The sequence below is a fragment of the Anopheles ziemanni genome, chromosome 2 (assembly GCF_943734765.1).
Source record: "Anopheles ziemanni chromosome 2, idAnoZiCoDA_A2_x.2, whole genome shotgun sequence".
NCBI lineage: Eukaryota > Metazoa > Arthropoda > Insecta > Diptera > Culicidae > Anopheles > Anopheles ziemanni.
In genome coordinates this window covers 22,797,809-22,818,793 of record NC_080705.1, presented here as the reverse complement: position 1 = coordinate 22,818,793, position 20,985 = coordinate 22,797,809, and the positions used below count along the sequence as shown (strand labels likewise).

At 43.9% G+C, this 20,985-nt stretch overlaps 1 protein-coding gene across 1 annotated transcript; it reads right to left on the bottom strand.

Annotated features, from left to right (window-relative positions):
- Window positions 1-1,534: 1,534 nt before the first annotated feature.
- LOC131281601 (uncharacterized protein KIAA0513) lies at window positions 1,535-15,023 on the bottom strand. The gene is made up of 9 exons (XM_058310943.1): window positions 14,688-15,023; window positions 5,099-5,219; window positions 4,841-4,951; window positions 4,432-4,743; window positions 4,020-4,273; window positions 2,345-2,534; window positions 1,905-2,271; window positions 1,741-1,835; window positions 1,535-1,605 (listed from the first exon to the last, which is right to left on the bottom strand). Exons 1-9 carry the CDS (start codon window positions 15,021-15,023, stop codon window positions 1,535-1,537), a joined length of 1,857 nt encoding a protein of 618 aa, XP_058166926.1.
- Between the last annotated feature and the right edge of the window lie 5,962 nt (window positions 15,024-20,985).

Below are 20,985 nucleotides of genomic sequence, written 5' to 3'. Positions count from 1 at the left end.
TTTAACGCACTTAGAGTTTAAACATTTAAAGTGTTGGAGAATTTTACATGAATAGCTTTAAAAAACGTACTTCCCGCAAGCGAACCGATCGTTTCCTCCAGAAACACAACTTGTAGATGCTACCCGAAGATGAATAGAAATCAAGTACGAGGACAAGCGAACGCGTAGAGCAAAGAACTATTTAATCGTCCCTAATGACTAAGGGTTCCCACCAGTCTCAGTTCACCGAAGTCAGTGGCGTTAAAGTATGCTAAAGTTTAGTGAAAGTATAATTACGTCGTTAGTTCAATTGTTTCAATTGGTTTGAGGGTTGTTTTATTCGGTTTAGTTTTTGATAGGCGAATTCTAGGAGATTGGAAATAGATATTGTGTCGACACCGTACATACACAATGCAGGTTTCTGTGTGTTTTGTCTTTTTGGTTTGTTTTGCTTTCCGCTTTTCGACAAATTCAAACATATCTCGACTGCACTTTGAAAACGTTTTATAAACTAGTTAACGGATTTGCTTGTTGTTTTTTGTTCTCTATCACCATGCATAAGGTCTTGCTATCTTTATCCACTGCATTATCCTCCGGCCGGTAGTTTTCTCGATTCTCGTTAGTTTTCTCTCTGTTTCCTTAAATCCTTTTATTGCTTAGCCGTAGTACGACAGTGTTTAACGATATCTTCTTTACTATAGCTTAGGTTCGTTCCATTCCGGTATCTTACGAATGTTGAGCTGTGTGCTACCACCCATTTTTTTTAATTAATTCTATTTAAAGCATTGCTCACATCGATTAGTTTAATGATCTTTCGATCCGTTGATCACGTCTTGGTTCACTTATTGTTGGAATGATATAGCGCACGGACGCCTGACCGCATCCGTTGGCTGCACTTTCGATGCACCAGCGTGTGTTTGACGGGCGCTTTACGTCATCTTTCCGTATGCTTTATTGTCGAATCGATTTAATCACCACTTTGTTTTGTTTAAATGCAATTTGGTTGCTTTAAATGGCTGCTGTTCGTAGCCGCGATTGCTTTAAGATTTGATAATACGTATTGGCCCGTTCGGTTTTTCTTCGTCGAATTTCGTTCCCGCGTCCATCAGTCATTTCCGGAGGCACACACTCTTGAACTGTATGCGTTGCTTTTCGTTCTAAACTGTCTATCATAAGAATCTGGTCTCTCCTGGCCGAGCCCTAGTTTCACTAATCATTTTCTCTGTTACTTCTCTGATCGAATCGAAACACAGTATCGTAGTTATTTTCAGAAAAATCCTGCAGGAACTACCGGTGTCTAGGCAAGTGTGCTACTCGCAATCGTACTCTGATAATAATAACTTCAACGTCATCTGACTGACGTCGGCCTGACATTACCTCATACCAACTCCATGCTCGTACAAACCATTTTAGTTGCAAACAACACGTTACTTCTATTCGTCGGAACGGATCTACTGGACATCACAAAAAGTTATCACAAAATACTATCCGGTTTTGCATGCGTTTGTAGGTTAGTTAGTTTACGCTCGGGGGCACGCCGACGCCTTGCCGTGCCCTAGTTCTCCCGCCAAGGATCCGTCTCACGGTACATGCGGTCGACATTTTCCTGCAGAAGTTTTTGTTGCTCTGTGGAGTAGGAAAGTGTGTATAACGGTTTCGGTAGAGTATTCAAATGTCTGGCAAAGGCCGGTTTTTGTTTGTGATTTAACGTATGAGTAGGGTTTTGATAAACGGTTAGATACTTCACATTTGATACATTACCTGGTGACAAATTGGCAATAACACCCTGCTTAAGTAGAAACTCATTGCACAGCTCCCGGGACAGGCCAAAGGCGTGCATGTTACAGGTGAAACTTCTGTAAAGGCGAAACCATAAGTTCGATGTCAGTTGTAGTACCGACCAGAAACATGACTAGCTTTCTTACCCGAGCTGGCCAAAGCTGAGATTTTGATGGTAGTGCTTGTCCTCCTGCAGCTCCGCCGGATCGGTCCGATCGCAGGCACTGGTGGACGAGGACCGTTCCATCTCCGGGACGGCCAGTGTAAGGGCGGCATTAAGATGTCCTTCGTCTCCTCCAGCACCGACTTCCGACAGCCCGTGGCAACCCTTCGATAGCGGCTTGGTGGCATTGGGCGAATGCTTAACCGTCGGTGGCACCGGCCGATGCTTCCGCTCCGTCTGCAACGCATCGAAGAAGGCCGCATTCCAGAAGCGCAACGTCTGCCAGATCGGTTGATCGCGCAAGTAGGTGTACAGGTACTCCCGGTACGGATCACAGCCCGGAACATCAACTAGGTAAGGATGCAAACACAGATATTAGATGTATGGCATTCTAGAAATGCAACCTTGGGTAACTTTACTTACTATCGTGGTAAAAGGTAAAGCACATGTTCATAAGAGTTTTGGCCGGAGAGTAGTCTTCGCTTTCGGCACACTCAAACAAGACGATCGCGAAGTACTGGATCAGCGAGTAGAACGTCGATTCGTCGACTCGCTTAGTTTTGGCCCGCTGCGCGTTCACCAAGCGGGAGAACCACAGTCGACCCGTTTCAGTCTGCGAACGAAGAGTAGAATATTTGTAGAGAAAGTATGATTTGTTCAAAATGCTGTAAACATTCGCAGGGTAGTAAATCAGTAAGTCGTGTTGTTATTATGATTAAGCGTACCGTGCACTGTATAAATTACAAAAGTAAGGTAGCTTATTTTAGGGGAACTATTGTAAAGTTTGTCATTAATAACTAAAGAAACATTATTAACAATACAATATTCGTATTAAAATAAACTTAAACATTCTGTAAAACATTTCGTTGCTATGTTTTTAAATTACCAGTATTACCAGTAATTACCAGTATAGTATTTCTGACGAATTTAAAATTTGTCATTCAACCAAGGACTGAATGATAAAACAATGACAACAAGCTGAATTGCTCTAAGCAAATTGATTTCATTCGTTCATTGAAAGATATGTTATCATCGCAAAAATATAATAAAACAATTGTCTCATGGAATTGGCCGATTGAATTTCAGCAATTTCCATTTCGACTGAATAAATATGTACCAAATAAATGAAAAACAGCATCATAAAGCCGAACAGCCTTTCAAAGGATCGCAATAAGTTTGGCGAAGGAAAATGGCTAAACGTTAACCATAGAAACAAATTAATTGTAGGCCAGAAAAAAGTTCAATTTTCCCTACTTATCCTATTCGAAAAAAAAGCATATAAAAGTATCTTAAGAAGACTGATATTATCTAAAGAATACTATTCTATGGTCATCAGGATTTAATCGTGCTCTACAAGACTAAAAAATTAACAAAATTCCCAAGAAGGTTATAAATCAATACTTTAAAACGTAATTCTTCGAGATTTTTTTTTTCAAACATCCTTCTCAAACAATTGGATGTGCTATAAGACTAAGATAGTCAAATTCTACGAGTCAGAAAATCAGAAAATGTTGATTTCTTTCTAACAAAGATCTTAAAATAGGCTAACTATTTGCAAATAAATTTCGAATGTTTTACTCCTCCTTCACACACAAATGGTTGAGCTTGAAAATGCGGTCGTTTTCCGTAAAAATATTTATGAAATTGGGGAAATTCGAAAAGTGTTATGCCAATCCAAAAGTACATTAAACATTTCGTGTCTTCACTGGTAAGATGAAACGGAATGATAGTGCTGAAGGTGTTGTAAAGTTCGAAAAAAAAATAAAACTAAATATTGAATAACGAAAGCGCATGCTTTCATGACCATTTCCGCTACAGAACGATAGCAAACTTGCATTCCTTGACAAACATCGTAAAGAATTCAATAGATAGCGATCAAGATAAATGTACTCCAGCGCCATCATCATCGCCATAATCGCGCTCCGTCGCCGTCGGTGGCATTTTATCGATGATCGATATTTTTTTCCCCTATCCCACCATCTCGTGCGTGGAACGCCGTGGAGATGACGATGCAAAGGGTGCGGGGTTGCGAATGCCATTCCCGGCGAGCTCGTTTCGTTCATTCCCGTGCAAACTCCCCCCCTCCGTTCCAACTCACCCGCGCGTACTGGCCAAAGTCCGATTTGAGCTGCAGCGTGATGCTGGCGCTGTCGTGGAAAAGGATCCGCACGAAGCGCTTCATGAAGTCCAGCACCGCCTCCTCCGACTGGCTGTCGAGGCTGATGGAGGAAGCCCACGAGGGCACCGAGTTCTCCGACTCGGACCGGATCCACATCTTCAGCTCGGACGACTCGAGCGTGCCGCTGAACGCGCACGACTCGTTGTCGCTCGTTGAGGCACTGCTCGGAATACCTGTAAGCGAATGGGATGGGTTAGGCGCGTATTATAGGGCATACTCAGAGGTGGTACTCTTTCCGAGGCATTGACTTAATATGGAAGGTGCGTCTTCATGGTTGATTAAGGAAAAAATACGGTGGCTTGTTTTTCCCCCAGCAGCTACCAAAACTCACCCAAACGTGGCTCCATCCGAGCCAGGTGAAAGTCCTTAGCCAGCGGGTGGATACCCTCTGGGGTGGCGACTGTATTAGCTACCGCTCTGGCCAACGGTTCCCCCTCGGGCGCACCCCCGGCCGACGCCTGGGGCGACTTCGAGTCCAGCGAGTACGAATTATTGCTGTAGTTGCTGTGGCTAAAGTCGGCACTGATACTGTGCGAAGGACCTCGCTCCGAGGATCTCTGGTCCACCGTGGTGGATCCGGCCGTTGCTGCCATCCCCGTCATCGCACTTGGCACCGGTTGTGGCGGCGTACTTTGCGGTAGAACTACGGTGGAAAATAAAAGTGAATCGTTTATCTGACAATCCTGCCGCGAGGCGAGAGAGCTCGTTGTTATGAACGAACAACATTTGCAAATACTTACGGTGCGAAAAGGGCGGATTACGGTAGCGTCCGGACAGTACCTCCTCGTGCGCCCTCCGCTCCTTGGCCCGCCGCAGCTCGTAGTCGATCTGATGTTCACCCCGGGTATCATCTAGTTTCCCGACGTGCGAGTCGGGAGAAGAAGAGTCGCAACGCAAAATGGCCATTTATTTATGTAAATTAATAAACTCCTCCACCAGGGTCTACGATGCAACGACCAAGCGGGGTGAAAACGACATGAAGAAAGAACACTACCGACCTGGATGCTTCATGTTGGACGATTCGTACTTTCTCCGCAGCATGTCGTCCACCTTCATCTGGTTCCGGTTCGCGGTCGTTTCCGTGTCGGAGGACGAGGTGAGGCTGAGGGCGGCATCGATCTAGCGCGAAAGGGAAGAATTAAATATGAGCAAGCAAAGCAACACTCGCAGGAGAGGAGGGAGGGAGAAATGGAATAGTTTATGGACGAAAGCAAAAAGTTTCGCCCAGCTTCAGTACGGTCGAGAGTTGGGGCATGATTTTAGAATACGAAATTCATAGCTTTGCTTATCTGCCGCTAGCGCTTTTACTAAAGTTTAGCGTGTAGTTTATTGCTTTCAGGGTTTTCTCCCCATGGTTTGCGTCGTGAATATCAATTATTTTTCTCCAGCTTAGTGTTCAGGTAAAAGCCAAAGGATTACCGGTGTAGTCTGCATGGGAAAAAGAACAGACGCTGGATTTCGACAAACCAGTATAATTTGACTACATAAAAAACAACAACATCTCCCAGACGTGTTCGAGCGTATGTAAATGGAGAGAAATTTATTTTAATGAAATAAAAATTTTGGAAAGAAGAGAACTGAACTGAGCATACGTATAAAATCACAATAAACTCCCGGTAAAATATATCCGAAAAAGTCACAAAAACAATAGGATTTAAATTGTTTGTTAGCTGAGCTGAGTTTAGTATTATTTGGTTGAATTGTTAAAACGAATGATGAATATAAATAAAAACCCAACCAAATTAATATTAGGGGAATTGACGAAATTATTCCGCGTAGGCCAGCCGGACTTGATTCAAAACAGTGATTCAATTCATCTTTAATAATTGGGGAACGATTTGAAATGTATTATGCGACAATGAAGATTCAAATGATCCGTGGTAGTTATTTGCACTTCCTCTATTCCCTTGTTTGCACAAAATGGAAAAGAAAAAAAACGAATAGATATGAAATATTATACATTCACAAGAAATAAAAGAAATGAAAGAATAGATTTGAAAGCGTTAAAAGAAGCAGAAAATAATGAAGTTATCGGATAAAATAATTACCAATAACATAAGATTATTAATAAATTTATAGAAATAATTGAAAATCGAATCTGACTCGCAATCCGAAATAAAACAAATCATAGCGGCTTCAAACTATATATAGGATTACAACCTGTTATAAAACAAACAAGTCCAACATAGGTCCTTGGTATGGAAATAATTGCTATATGGTATTGGTATTGAAATATAATATATCAAAACACAGTAATGAAAATGTCTGAAGGGCCCCGATTACTCCACCACTTAGGGCCCTGGAATAGATTGATCCGCCCCTGGTTATCGTAGCTTCTAGGATTTCAAGGAAGAACTTCACTGAAACTTGGCAAGACTTTATGAGAGATAGAATACGCTTTACCATCACCATCGAGGTCTTTCATTTGTTGCGTGAATAAAAGGCTTGGCTTTGATGGTGTCATCTTCTGTTGTCGCTTGTTTCTGGAAATCAGCCAGGAGTGAAAAAAAAGAAAATTCGAACTCCTAGCTACGTGTTTTGGTCAACCAATTCCGGCTCTTGTTTCTGTTCGATTGGTAAGAAGTATCTTCTCCAAGACAGATCCACCAGACGGTATTACAATCTCAACACTTTCTGTGTTGATCTGGTGATCAAATGTTTTGAAACGAAATGTGTTTATGTTTGTAAATGAAAGAAAATACAGTATTTCAATGGAGTAGTAATTAGTGAATCAATGTAAATTAAGCCCCATGTTTTTAATCAAAGCAAAAATGCATCCTAACAGCTTTCAGAATCAAAATCGCTAATTAACCAAATTATTAAATCTAAAAGCTTTTCGAAAAATTAGCAACAACTCTTCATCATCATTACCTATTCGTTCGATGTACCAAAGGAAAAACATTTACTGAAACCTTGGAATGAGATATCGCAATTTGCCCGAACCAAGACTCATTGTAAACGGTCTCCAACGAGAGGTGCTCACTAATGTAATGAATCCCTATCGCTCGCAGGATCTGAGAAAGCCCTTTCGATGGTCTTTCTTTGCCCTAAAATCACGCGCAGCCCGTGCGGCCAAGGACGACATCGGGCACGATTGAAAGAATGGCGACCTCGATCATCCCTTCCGCCACACGGCTCCCCGTGCCGGGACCCTTTCCCCGAGGAGGTTCGTTTCAATTTAAAACCAATCAGCACAGGGAACGGTTCCCAAACGGGCAGCTGACGTACGGAGCCAAAGTGGCCGTCCAATGTCGGCCGTTTCCGATTGTCTCCGTTCCATCGTGGCGGCGGCTGGCAGGCAGGCAAACGGGTGGGGTCGCACGGGAAAAAGGATTGCCCTTCGGTGTCCCTGGCTGGATCTTTTTTCTGCTCTCCGGTTCTCAAGTGTCCTTGTTTGATTTCACGTTGCCCAACGATGGGGGGGCATCGGGTTTCCCCGGGGCTGTTCTGCCCTTTTGAAAACATGAACATTTTAACCTCACATTTTTCCACGTCGTTGACCCACTTTTGGTGCAATTTAGAAACATAAAAAGCAAGACAATGCGCCATCGAATGAGGGACCCACTCGGCCGCTAGTCTGTTGAGCTATTGAGTTTAGCTGTGTTTCATTTCATTTTTAAAATGGATTCCATGTTAGTTAACGGACTCCAATCTAACGTTGGCGCAATGAAACCCTTTTGTTCTTCCTTTCATCGCCGGCGAACGGGAACATGTTATGGAGCGCAGTGGAGAGGAAGTAGGAAAGGATGGTCCACTTATGGTCAAGCGTCGGCAAGCCACGGGCATTTTTCCCCGGAAAGGTCCATCGTTGTATCTAGTCAAACATTTGCCCAACACTCCGGTCCGACACGTTGTTTGCATCTACTTTGCATATGGTAAATGGTGGACCAGAGTGACCGACACATTTTTCCCTGTGATCGTTTTGGTTGTTGCTCTTTTTGTGTTTCTCATGCTGCAGAAAATGTATCTTCTACTTGTCGTTTACTATTCACTTCCAACTAAGAACGTTTCTTTAATTCTCGACTTTAAAAGACGACCAATTAAATCGGATGTTCTCTGTCTGAACCTGATGTACCTAGATTGTTTATACTTATTCATGCAGCTAAGATGAATTATTCATTCAATAAAGGATTTGTACATTGTACTCCCTTGTACGAGAGGACTGACTGTCCACGTACACAAAGGGAAAAAGTCTTGTAAGCCCTTAAAGGGCAGGCATGACCAAAGATGGTCGTTACGCCAAAAAGAAGAAAGATTTTTTTTGTAAATGCAGTAATAGTAACTAGTTGGTAAAATTTAAGAAGTGTAACCCACCAAAGGTGTCGATTACACATGAAATCAACATGAAGGGCATGCAAACTATCATAAAGTTGAAGGTTATTCATTAACGCCAACTAACGTTAATTCGTTTACACCGATAACGTGGGTTGTCGAGCATTTTAATAAACATTTTACAGTGGGTCAAGAAATTCAGTGTTCACAATAGTATTTCGAAATCCAGGCATAAATAATTAGTTAGTTCAAAATGTTTATCAAAATATTTGGCTAACTAGATTATACAAAGGCCACTCTGAACTCTGCCAACTAAACATTGAACTAAAATAAAGTGTTTTTGGCTTCTTTAACTAAAACCTAATTAATCTGTATAAGGGAGGTTTTTATGTTAAAAAAACGATTTATTTAATAATATAACAACACAAGATTGTAATGCATGCCCTTCTCCGACGTATTTAATCGTATAAATTGATGATATGTAAAATAAAGTTAACGGATATGCTTTAAGAAACATCGATCGAGATGTTTGGAAACCAGTCAGCATCTGCAGGAGATAAAATACTGATATTTGTCAAGTCAAAATATTGTTTACGCCATAAATTGAAAATGATTTCACGAAACCTTTTAAAAATAAGAAGGCAGTAAGATGATAAAATTATCACAACGTAACAATAAACCGAAAATGTGAGCTTCCAAAGCATGTAAGTTTATTGGCACTACTATAAAATATTGCTATCACAGCTTAGCTGTAAAACTTAACAGTGTGTATTTTTATGCAAATCTGCTATGCGTAAAAGAACAGATGCTTTTCTTATCGCAACACACAGGTAAGAGTCGTTCCAACATTATCACACCCATTTGGTGATGCAACGAAGGCGGTCCGAAAAGGTGCAGAAAAGCTCCAAAGTGCCGCATATCCGTTTGCACGAAAGTTCCACATTTTCCCATCACAAAAACCGGCGAGTTAGCGGCCGGAAGTAGCGAAGAGTCGGCCGTCTGCACGGAGGGACTATCAGCGACTACCCATGACGTTGCCCGTTCTGCTTACCCTCTCCCCTTCCCTTTCCCTTCGCAGCCGTCGCGCCGGAAGGCTCCATAAACAGCGATCAATATCTCGGCCAAGTTGCTCGCAACCGGGACCGACCACCGAAGTGGGAAAATTCTTGCACGACTTTTCCGCACCATAAATTCCGAGATTCAGCCGCAACAACCAGGGAAAACGAAGAGACCAATGACACAGACACACACACACACATGCGCGCGTGTATGCACACATACCCCAAAAACGACTAAAACGCCAAAAGTCACACCGTACCGCCGGCAGCCATCGCCACCGTGGAATGTCCTCGAATGGCGTCCGCCGTTCTTTGCGTTTCCCATTTTCCTTTCCCTGCTTTGATGGTTTGCCTTTCCATAACAAAAAACAACAAGAAAAATATGAAAAGCGTACCACAACTCAACGAACGTTGGTTCGGTCGGGTCTGATTGCTCACTTCATCGAATCAACGGCTCAACTGCACACCGGGGAATCATTTCACACTCTTCCACCGCGTCATCCGCACACCTCTCCATGCCCTCGGCCATGTGGAGGCTACTCTTATCAATGTTTTTGTTAAAGCGACACACATAATTTATGCAATGTCCGCTACACCACGCTGGGCAGGATATCGGGACAGGTCGTGCGGTTTCTAGCCACGGAAAAGCCAGGCTACCCCGTTGTGAACGGGGAGAACACCGTTTTCCGTTCCACCTGTCCACGGTGCGCCATTTGACGCAACGATTTTTCCAACTTACCATCGGATCGTGTACGCGCAGTATGGCTGTTTGTTGTCTAATTAGCCGATAATGTCGCACAAATTGGTAGTCATGCATAAGAGATCGTTTTGTTTCCAAACCGATGGCCAAAGCATTCATCAGATTGGAATTGGTGTCATTTAAATTACCATGTTATGACCGCATGGTTAGCGATTTAGATTACATTGAGCGTTAGTAGGGAAGGTTTAGCAAAATTTGCTGTAATGGAAAATGTTAAATTCGGTACAATCATAAATACAATCATGGCAGATGCAATTTGAAATGGCAGATGCAATTGAAAAAACAACAGGTAAACATTCTACTTTATTCAGATGTTATTAATGTTATCCATAACATACATCCATGGTATAACTGCCAAAAAGGCATACTTAAAACATATTCAAGATCCGTATGCATACAATTTCCCACAGTGAAAATAAGACGTTTAACAATATGATCGTGTTTAAACGATAAACATTGTCCAAGAGCATTCATAATCAAGATAAAAGATACTAAGTAATAATTTCAGTAACAAACAATTAAAAAATAAAATAATTAAAGTCACAAATTTCGACAACTACTGGTAGGCAATTTGAATGTACCGAAGTATACGAAAAAAAAATCACGCAAAAAAGTTGTTAATCAAAAACGGCAAGCGCATTGGGGCGAGAAAAAAACTACTGATTGAGTTTTGGCTAATTTCAGCCACATTTTGCCGGTGAATAATTACCAACTTTGTAATTAACTTTCTCGCCCAACTGTCACTCGTCATCCGGGCCTTAATGAAGCGCTCTCCATTGCAGATGAGGCATAAATTTCAAACCAACCGATTGCTTATTATTTATCGCAGCTCTGTCTCATCCATATTAATGCCCCAGCAGCCCATTCGACCATGCTGTCGATAGTGCCCGTCCCGAGTTACATAATTTATGGCAGAGAAGTGTGAGCCGGAAAAACGCTCTGCTCGTGTAGTCGACCGTTCCCGTTTGTTGGAAAATGTCCACCACACATCCTTCCCGGCCCGAGATGGATGATCCTCGATAGCTCCCCTCCTCTTTCTTTCCCAGGCGTAAAGGGGGGATCGCATTATGAACGCATTGTGACCGAAAATAGCCCTTTCGGACGGCCGGATGATGCGAGTTGCCAGCGGTAACCTTTTCGCCTCCAGGCTCATCCCGAGCTTTCACCGCTCGTCGTTGTCAATATTAGCGAGCAGATAAGTTTTACGACCGAAAACGCTTAGCTGTGTCGGGTCCATTAAAAATCGGTCCCATAAATATTGGTCGCCCTTCCGTAGGCCGTAACTCGAATCGAGTCGTTAAAAAAAAGTAAAGAGATCTTCTATCTCGAAACTTCCGAAAAGGACACTCTTAACCACAAACAGCAGTAAAATTATCAACTTGCTAAAAATATATACAGTGCGAGAATGTAATAAATACTTGCGACAGCTGAGCTTCTCATAAAAACCCGATTTAACAGTTTTCCAACTCTTCTTACATTTGCAGATTGACTTTGCTACAACCTTTGCAATCTTTGCCCGACTGTAAACCAATCAATAAATTGCCTTCCACCGCGTGGCAGATGGATATGTCCTACCAACCTTTGCCCCGGGCCATGGTTTGCTTTTCCCCAGACCAGTTCAAAGGCATCAACATCGATCCCCGGTCCTACGTGCGCCTTCAAATGCGGCGTGCTTTCTTACCACTTTACATTACCCACTGAAAGGGAAACAAAAAAAAACGCTCTCACAAACGATAATCCGAACGATCGATTCCTGGCTCGTCCCTGCCCAAACGACAAGCGGCTCGAAACCGACGAGCACACGTCGCTCGCCTTCGAATCAGCAATCACCGTGGAGAGCGTGAAGCAAAGAGGGAAAAATGGATCCGTAAAACCCGCGTTTCATAACATCGGTGACGCTCCGTGTGCGCCATACGCACCCTTCGGCACGTGGGACCATTTGTTCTCGTTTCTCTTATCGAAAGGCATCCGACCCGGGACCGTTGCCTTGGGCACCTTCCCTCCCGACCGACCCTCGCTCGGTACCAAGAAAAGAAACCCAGGATGTAGAGTTTTCCATATTTTCACCGTGGCATTTGATTAGGAACTGATTCGTCTGCCGTTTCGAGCATCAAAGAAATCAAACCCTCATTTGACGGTTATTCGAGCGGAAAAGCCATCGGGTGGCAGCTTTTCCACCCTTTCGTCACTACTAATCCGCTTGTCCCAAGCCGGTACCGGTTGGTTTTTGTTTCCGCCAGGATTTATCGTGCGCCTTTTCTTTTCGTTTCCCAACAGGAAATCGAAAAAACAACCGACTCCGTTTGGGCGTCGGTGATAAATAATTCATAGCCTGCGGATGAGAGAAAATGGTGGGTGGATTAGGCTGTCTTGCTGCTATCAAAGCATGATCTTTCGTTGAATAATATTGTTGTTTTGTGCTGATGACAAATTTTACTCTTGTTTTTAAAACCGATAAGATCAAACTGAACATTATTTACCAAATAGCTAAAAAATAAGAAAAGATCGTCTTTCATTTGAAAGGCTTCGAGTCCCATAAATATGCTGCCAAGGTGTCTATAAAACCGCAACCAGATATTGTAAATTTATAACCCAAAGTCATAAAAATTCGTCCACGGCCGCGGTGAGGCTGTTGATTAGATACCCGCCAGTGAAGGTTTCCCACGTACCAACAAGTCGTTGGCGCCGAAGGTTGAAACACATCGATACCACGACCTGGTGACCTTTCCCGTTTTCTCCTTCAGGGGCCCTCTAGGCGTTGAGACGGCGGCCCGACAGGTTCACAATGAAACTCCATTCACCCACCGAACCGTGAAAGACAAAACGTCCGGACGCGCACACCAGCAAAGCAGTACAAATTTCTTTCCCACCCCACCCAGAGTGACTCGTCAATGACCTAAAAACATGCATCGAAGCCGATGGGGAGGCGTAGTGAAGAAAAGTTTTTCCCTTCGCTTTAGTGTTTCTGCTACAAAAACTAATCCGCTTCACTGGGTGGGTAGTGAAAAAGTGGCGCTGTTTTTTGAAGAACTAGTTTTTTTTTCTATTCCATCCACAGCGCCACTGTGTTGCTCGGTGGAGTTACAGGTTCTTCGAAAAAGAAGAATAGCTCAAACTACAAAGGGACATGCAAATTTTGTAAATCAATTTTTTGGTTCAACTGGTTGTATTTGGGTGGCGAAAGGGAAACCACCCTTTGTTTATGGAAAATCGTGAAGGGAAATTTGGTTTTCAACAAATCGAGTGGCGTGATTCAACGACTATATTCGCTTTGCAGTTTTGAAGCACGTGTGTACTTCATAGAGCTGTACAGTATATGAATCATTTCTCATACACTTTTGAAAATCAAAGCAAAATGGCAGCAAAAGGAGGATTCAAGAGCTGAACATAATGTTTTCTAAAGTTATAAATGAAAACTACATAGTGTATGAAATGGCTGACTAAAACTAAACTTTCCCCTTTTCCAAATTTGTTGTACGACGTTCAAAGGTACGGTATTACTCAAGCTTGAACAGCATGAAGTATATAATTAAAAATGTAAATAGTTCACCGATTGACAGAAATTACTTTTGGGCCATGGTCATATCATCGAAAGAATGAAAAACGAGATAAGACATCTTAAAATTTATTTTTTTTAGGATCCCGATTAAAACAGCATAAATATGAAATGAGCTTAGCTTGATTTTTGACTGATATAAATATATCCGAAAACGACAGACATTAGTAAACTTCTATGAACTGTAGGGAACGGTAAACTAGTTGTAGGGACGAATTAGTTATGGACAATTCCGAACAAATCTTTGTATACAAAAATCAAACGAAACATAATTTGATTTGCAGCACAAGAAGCTAAAGAAGTGTTTTAAAGAAGAGTTTCTAAAGAATGCTTCGCTTTTGCTAATATTAAACGTCTAATTCAAATTACTATTAGATTTCTCCGTTAAGTTAATGCTTGAAAAATCCAACAATGGTTTAAAAAGTGCGTTAAATTTACATAATTTTATTTTAATAAAAGAATGTGTCGGAGAAGTTGATATAAATCCTGATATTGGTATTATAAACAAACGCATCTGTTGGAAAGGGCCAATCTGCTTATGTAATTCTGCAGTAACACCATTTTACGTAGCTAAGGTGAGCTGTACGTATTCAGTCCTAATAAACGAATCAAATAAATTGGTCACGTTGGTTAGCAATCTCCGGGGCGTAAAACGTACGACCCGACGCAGGTAATGTATGCTCCAGCCGGTCTAGCAGTTCCCTCTGATTGAGCAACAACTGGCGGTACGGTGCCAATCAGCTGATTTAATTAGCGCACCCTCGTACGGCCTTCGCTAGGCGGGAGGCAGCATAATCAAGCCACGTGCCCTAATCCATCTCGCTGGCTACGCGGCCAGACGTGTCCACTCATGCTAATTAGTGACACCCTCTCAGTCGGTTCCAGTGTCCTACGTAACCGGGAACTTCCCGCACTTTCCGATCGAAGCCGTGGTCGCTTACCTTATTGGAAATTCCGTTGATAATCTCCGTGCTGTTGCCGAGCACCGACAGGAACTTGGACTTGATGGCGCTCGGTGTTTTGCCCATGAACGAGCGGATGCGGTTGGTGGCCGGTGGAGTATCCCGTGGTCCTCCCCCTTCGCCGAGCGGGGGACCTTCGCCCGCCGAACGCCGCTCCCGTCCGTTGGCACCGTTGGCCAGCGAAAACGCACCTTTCCCGGCCTGCCCGTCGGCGGTCGCTCCCGGATCGGTTGTGGCCATCGTGCCACTTCCGTTCTGCTGCTTCGGACTCATCCGGGAGCCTCTGGAGAAGGTGGAAAGAGCTGACCCTTCCATCGTGTTCCGTATTTCCAACCGAATTCCGTAACGCCTCGTAACAATGCTGAGTTTTACGCTGCACAACTGCTTGAAAATAACGACTATTTCAACGGTACGTAACAGGCACGTGGATCCGAACACTAACTAACAGACAAACTTAACAACTCCACATCGGTAACGGACTGCTTGCATCCCGCTTGCTTCGAAAACGTTGCAGCACGTTTGATACAAACTTCAACTCACATGATAACACTCCACCAGTACGCGCACTTTACAACAAAACAGGTCACCGTTTCAACAACGCGTGCATTTATCAAACACAACCACCCACTCCACCGTTGATCTACGCCAGTATGCAGCTGTGGAAACCCATTTGTGTAGGCAATTTCATTTCGATTAGATTCGGCCGTGTTTTTACTTTCCTGCTGTCGCTACGTTAGTTTGTTTGCCGCAACATGTAGCTCCAGGCGCATGTGGCCTCTTTCTGCCCAGCGAAACTGTTGGAAGTTCAAGTGGGCGCCACAAAAGTCGGAAAACAACGGCCGGAAGGGATAGTACAGGCAAAGGAAAACTTCCCCCTAGGGCCGCTAGGGAAGGGTTTCGAAAAACGGCACGGAAAAGACAAAACAATGCCCGATGTCGGTGGCTCAATTTATGACCCGTGCGAGCGGGGATTGACTTTTGTGTATGTGTGTGAGTTGGTTTCTACTTCCGACCGGGGCACTGGAAAAGCGATTTTCATTCCGCGCGGTTCGAAAAAGGGGGGCCAGCGCGTTCTCGGTAGAAGAGAACCACCGAAACCGAGGGAATCGGATCGGTACCGCATTATGTCACACCGCACAGCCACACACGTACACTCTTTACTTGACGCACACAAATACACACACACACACACACACACACATACACAAAAGGACATTCCAAACCGAAGGTGAAGTGACGAATGTGAGCAAAGCACGTGAAAAGGGAAAAGGGAAGGTAATTTGTAATTTCACTCGCGGAAATTGCTCGTCCTCACAGTAGAGAGGTAGGGGGGAGGGTCTAAAAGGTCGCAAATAGAAAGAAAAAAAGAAGCAAACTCACGCTGGCGCTCAGCAGATTTTCCACGGGAGATAGGAAGGTAATTAAAACGATGCCCCCAAGTGCACATAACACAAGGAAATAAAAGGAACAAAACAAAAAACAAAGAAAACACTTTTCCACACGCAGCACGGGTGTACGATTCGGAACAATTTTCCCTCCAGTCGCGTGGTACGGAAACTCTGGGCTTCCCTTTTCAGAGGTCCATAAGCGGTGAACCGGAAAAAAGCTTGCGAAAAAGAAGAGCACCACGAGTGGAAACTAGAACGCTTAGAAGTGAGTATACTAGCACCTACTGGTGGCAGCGACCTCCTTGCGATGCGGTCGACATCTAACCTACGGAAACGCTACGAAACAACTGGCACGATCGGTTTTCCCTTAACTGCGGTCGACCCCTCCGGTTGGTAGGTGTGCGCGTCTGGCGTTCGGGAAAACTTTGCAGTCCATTGCCCGGAAGCCGTCGTCGTGCTGGCGACAGCTGTCAACATTCGTGTTTACGACGGCCTGCTGCGTTTGGGTGTGTTGGTTTTGCTTAAGTTAACACAAACCCAAAACCCAAGGGTGCCCACCACGTTTTTCACACTCACTAATGACTCCTGCTGGAAGAAAAACCGCAACAGAGGTGAGTTTATGCTATGTTCATGGACACCGAATTGGAACCGAAGATACCGGTTAATTCAAAACCGGGCCAACGGACAGACGCGTGCGGCGCAAACTCCACTCATGCTTTCGCTCGACGATGCCGGTTGTTGGAAACGTCAAAAACGAGGGCCGAAAAACGTGTGCGTTTTCCGCCAGCTCGTGTAACGGTATCGGCCAATCCGACCCGATCCGTGTGTTTGTTTTCATCCGTCAATCAACAGAAAAACGATACTAAAAAAAACAGCTAGTATTACTCGACCCAGCTAGTGTTGGTGTAATTGAGAGCGCGCTCAGGAGCTGTCAAACATCCTCTCAACCATCGCTCGGGTGAATGTATTCGTGAAAACTTTCTCCCTTCCTTTCTCTTTTGGTTTTTTTCTCATCGCACTTCTATCCTTGTCTCCCGCGTGCCGCGAGCGGAAACCAATTGGCGTGGGTGGGAAAAACTCCTACCACGCTAGATTGTTGCTAGCCTTGTTGCGACGCCTAAGAACGAGGTCATAAAAACAAAAACGAAAAAGCTTACTCGCTGCCGCTCGGGAGGGAAAGCCATGGGCGAAGGGCAGTCCCACCGGGGACGAGGCGGAAAAATGGGCAAAGGTTACGTTGACGAATGAAATGGAACGCGAGGCTTAACCACTGTCAATGCCCCTACGCTAAGTTTGCGGTCTCGTTTGCATCGAGGTCGTTTATTTTCGAACCACGTGGGTAATTGCACTCGCATCATTCGCGACGGAAAAACGAATGGGAATGAAAATAACGAGGCATTACATACTTTCCACTCGATTGGATCCATGCTTTCCGGCACGTGGTCGAGGGCATTGGGAATAAATAATTAATGACAGATTCACCCCTGCAACTAGCTTTGGCACTGAAAAAGGTTGGAGTTTTTGTTACACACTATAATTAATATTAATTTTGCTTAAATATCCTTTTCATCACAAAGCACCAGGCGCCTCCATCGAATTTTGCATGTCGCAATGTAAGCGGATAGCGGTTTTCTTTTTCGCACCTCCCGGAACTCGTGCGACAATGAACCGAGTGACGTGGCGCTATGACGCAAAACGGTGGCAAGGTGCGGGCCGGTTTCGAAACATGCATCGGAGAGTGTCGCAAAAAACATGAACACTAACGCGCCTTCGACGATGCCGGCGTGTGAGGCAGGCCTGCTGCGATGCTGAGGATAGAAAAGGAGCCGGTGGTGGTGGTGCTGGTTGGAGGAGATGACATAGACTTGTCGCGAGCCGTGGGCTAAACGGGAAGGTTAAAATTAGATCCAAAAGAAGTGGCCGCCGGTGTATCAAGAGCGCTGATCAACTGCGCACAATCGCTCCGGAGCGGTTTTGGGTGGCTTAGCACAATGGGTAACGGTGCTGAGTGAAGGTGGTCAGGACCCTTGAAGGTGTTTTGGCCCTTATGAAGGTGGTTTAGCCCTGTCAACATACTCACAACTAACTGACTCGCCAGGGTTCCTAAACAATGATGACCAACTTCTCTCTTGAATTACCCCCAGTAAAGCTCTCGATTGCCATTCCAGGTAGCATGGCTATGCGATAAAGTGTGCATTGCTCATATAATTTTAGAAAAGTCCTGTAAACCAAGAATGCGTTTTGAAATTTGCAAACTTGGATTGTGGAAGTTGTTCGTTTATTTATTTCGTCAGTTGAACAAGTATAGACTCCTCTAATTGCTATGACTTGAATCAATTCTAGTTTTCGAAATGTTGGTATTTAAATCTTTGCTATGGGAAATAAAATTCCGAGCGTTTTTCGTACAGCACCAGGCATTCAAAGTTGGACACTTGAAAATCGAACAATCTTTTCACTTTGAGTCAAGTTATATTTTTCTTCGAAGCAGCTAGCGACACGAAACTTCACATGAGACTTCTCGAACCATTGTTCTTTACGAATATGCAAAAAAAGTCGTTTTTTCGTGCCAGGCACTCTAAGTCGAACACGTCATTTTATCATGAATTTCTCGACGATATGGAACAAAAATAGTCAAGTATCAATATGACAAGTCACTTAAGCCAGTAATTAGTAGGTGAGCTAGAGATGATTAAGTTAGTAGTTAGTAGTGTAAAGGATATTTAAATAATTGATAATGTCTAAACAGACAACTGTAGATGTTAGAAAAATCGTCATACACAACATGACTCAAGGCAAAAGGGCCCGAGAAATCATTGATTTCGAATGACTTAATGTTATGCTCCGAAAGGAATGTAGAGGCATCCTTGCGAATCATGAACCTTGAAGGTCTTGCCGGCAGCGAAGGGTCCGGTTGATAAGACCATTTATACAAGCAACTTTGGTTAATGTAATTGTTCCGGTGAGGATTTAGCATTGTTCGTTATAAAACTCCATGCAACCGTAGGGAATGTACATACCCTGGTTCGGGAAAATCACCTTGCCCGAGAGACGATCCCCAGCATGAGCCGTTAAGTGGACAAATTTGATTTGTAACAGCGTTTTTCCCAAAGTGCCAATGCGCCAGCAAACGGTGAGAGACGCCATCAGATCGTTCTCAATTTTTGCCCGAAACCACATTCGCCGGTTCGGTTCGGCTTAATCCGCCTCGGCTCGGGCCAACCGCCTCACAGTCAGTGATCGTTCGTCAACGCGTACGCTTTCCCGGTCTCAGCTTCTCGGCGGTTCTCTGCAGCCGGCGGTGGAGTTATATAAAAAGATTCCTTTTCTGGCAAACGTGGGTGGGAAAATTTTCTCCATCCTCAGTCGGCCGGTCGTTTCGCTTACCCGGGCACTTGTTGCAGCGGCAACTGGAAGTGATCGGGCGACTCGAATCTAGTTGCCCGTGTGAAAAGTGGAGATTTTGTCCAACGATTTCTTTATTGGATGTGCAAGAATTAAGTGAAAAATTCCAAAGTGAAGCGGCTCCAGCCGAATTTTCACCAGCTAGTGCTAACAATCCAGATTGTTTGAGAAAAGTACGGGTGATTCTAGGCCCTAACGAAGGAAAAAGGATACTAGTGCAACCAGTGGGCAGATAAATTCACTCCATTTTACTTTACCAGCAAGTCGGCGGTGGAAAATTCAGCGATTTTATTAATATAGTGCTCCCGGGCAACGTTTCGCAGCCGGACGTGCTATGCGATTGAGATGAGTGTAAGTGTCAAAAGGCCATGTGTGTGTGTGTGTGTGGTTGTGTGAAGTTATGGTGTCATGCCCTACCTGGCCCATCCGTGTGTGTGTGTGTGCAGATGTGTGTGATCTAACCGCACTGCTTGCACTAAGATTATATTAAAAATAGAAAATCGGTACCATTTTAGTGGGTCTCTCGGAGACAAAGTGGTGCATATCGCAATAAACACAGAGAAACAGAGAAAGAACGAAAGTGAGAGGAGCGCAAAAAAAGAACAAACCATGGGTGACGCGAAGACGGCGAGAAAAGCGCACATCTCGCGTTGTGTCGCGACGATCATCTAAAAACGATCCACAGCATTTATTGCCGGTTTCTGTCGAGTTTGTCGGAGAAAATTCGTCGGCAAATGAGCTGCGAGTGAAATGTGATTTTTCCGACGGTTTCCCCGCACGACCATCCATCCGCTCCGTCTGGAGGAAGTGTAGCTCGGCGCCAGCGAAGTTCATGCACATTAGGGCTTAACATTTGATGGCGGTGGTGATCGTGTCAGGCTTGCGTTTGCGAAGGAATGCGGAAGCGTGAGCAAGAACTCGCCATGCAAATTAACTTGAAGATGAAATAATATTTACTCGTTGTTAGTGAAACGTGGAACAAATCTTATATATTGTAATCAGGTTAAGAGTCTTCTATTAATCAACGAGAACGAAAACTTAGCATCAACGTTACTACACACTTTAGATGCAATTTATGTGAAAAGCACATGGAACAGATCTACTCATACAAGTAGTTGCGTTTAAAAAAAAATACTTGTTGTTTGCAACAAGAAAAAATCAGTTGATATTTTTATATTTGAAAAATGTTAAATTGCCAAAACCTGTTTCGCATCAGTTCTAGCCATAGATCAAATCAGAGAAAAAAGTTTACAACTGTCAAGCGCTGACGTCGTTCCGTGGTTTTTTAACGTTTCTTATGTCCCTGGGCAAACTATCGTCGAATCTTGTTTTTTATCTCACGTATTCGACGGTTTTCGTCAAGAAGCATTTCACTTGTGAACTTGTTCAAAGTGCAAGGTTTGACGGCTCTGTCAGTCAGTGAACGCGACTGAGACTGGCATGAGGCTTTAAATACATTCGATGACAAATCAGGGACGAGTGTTTGC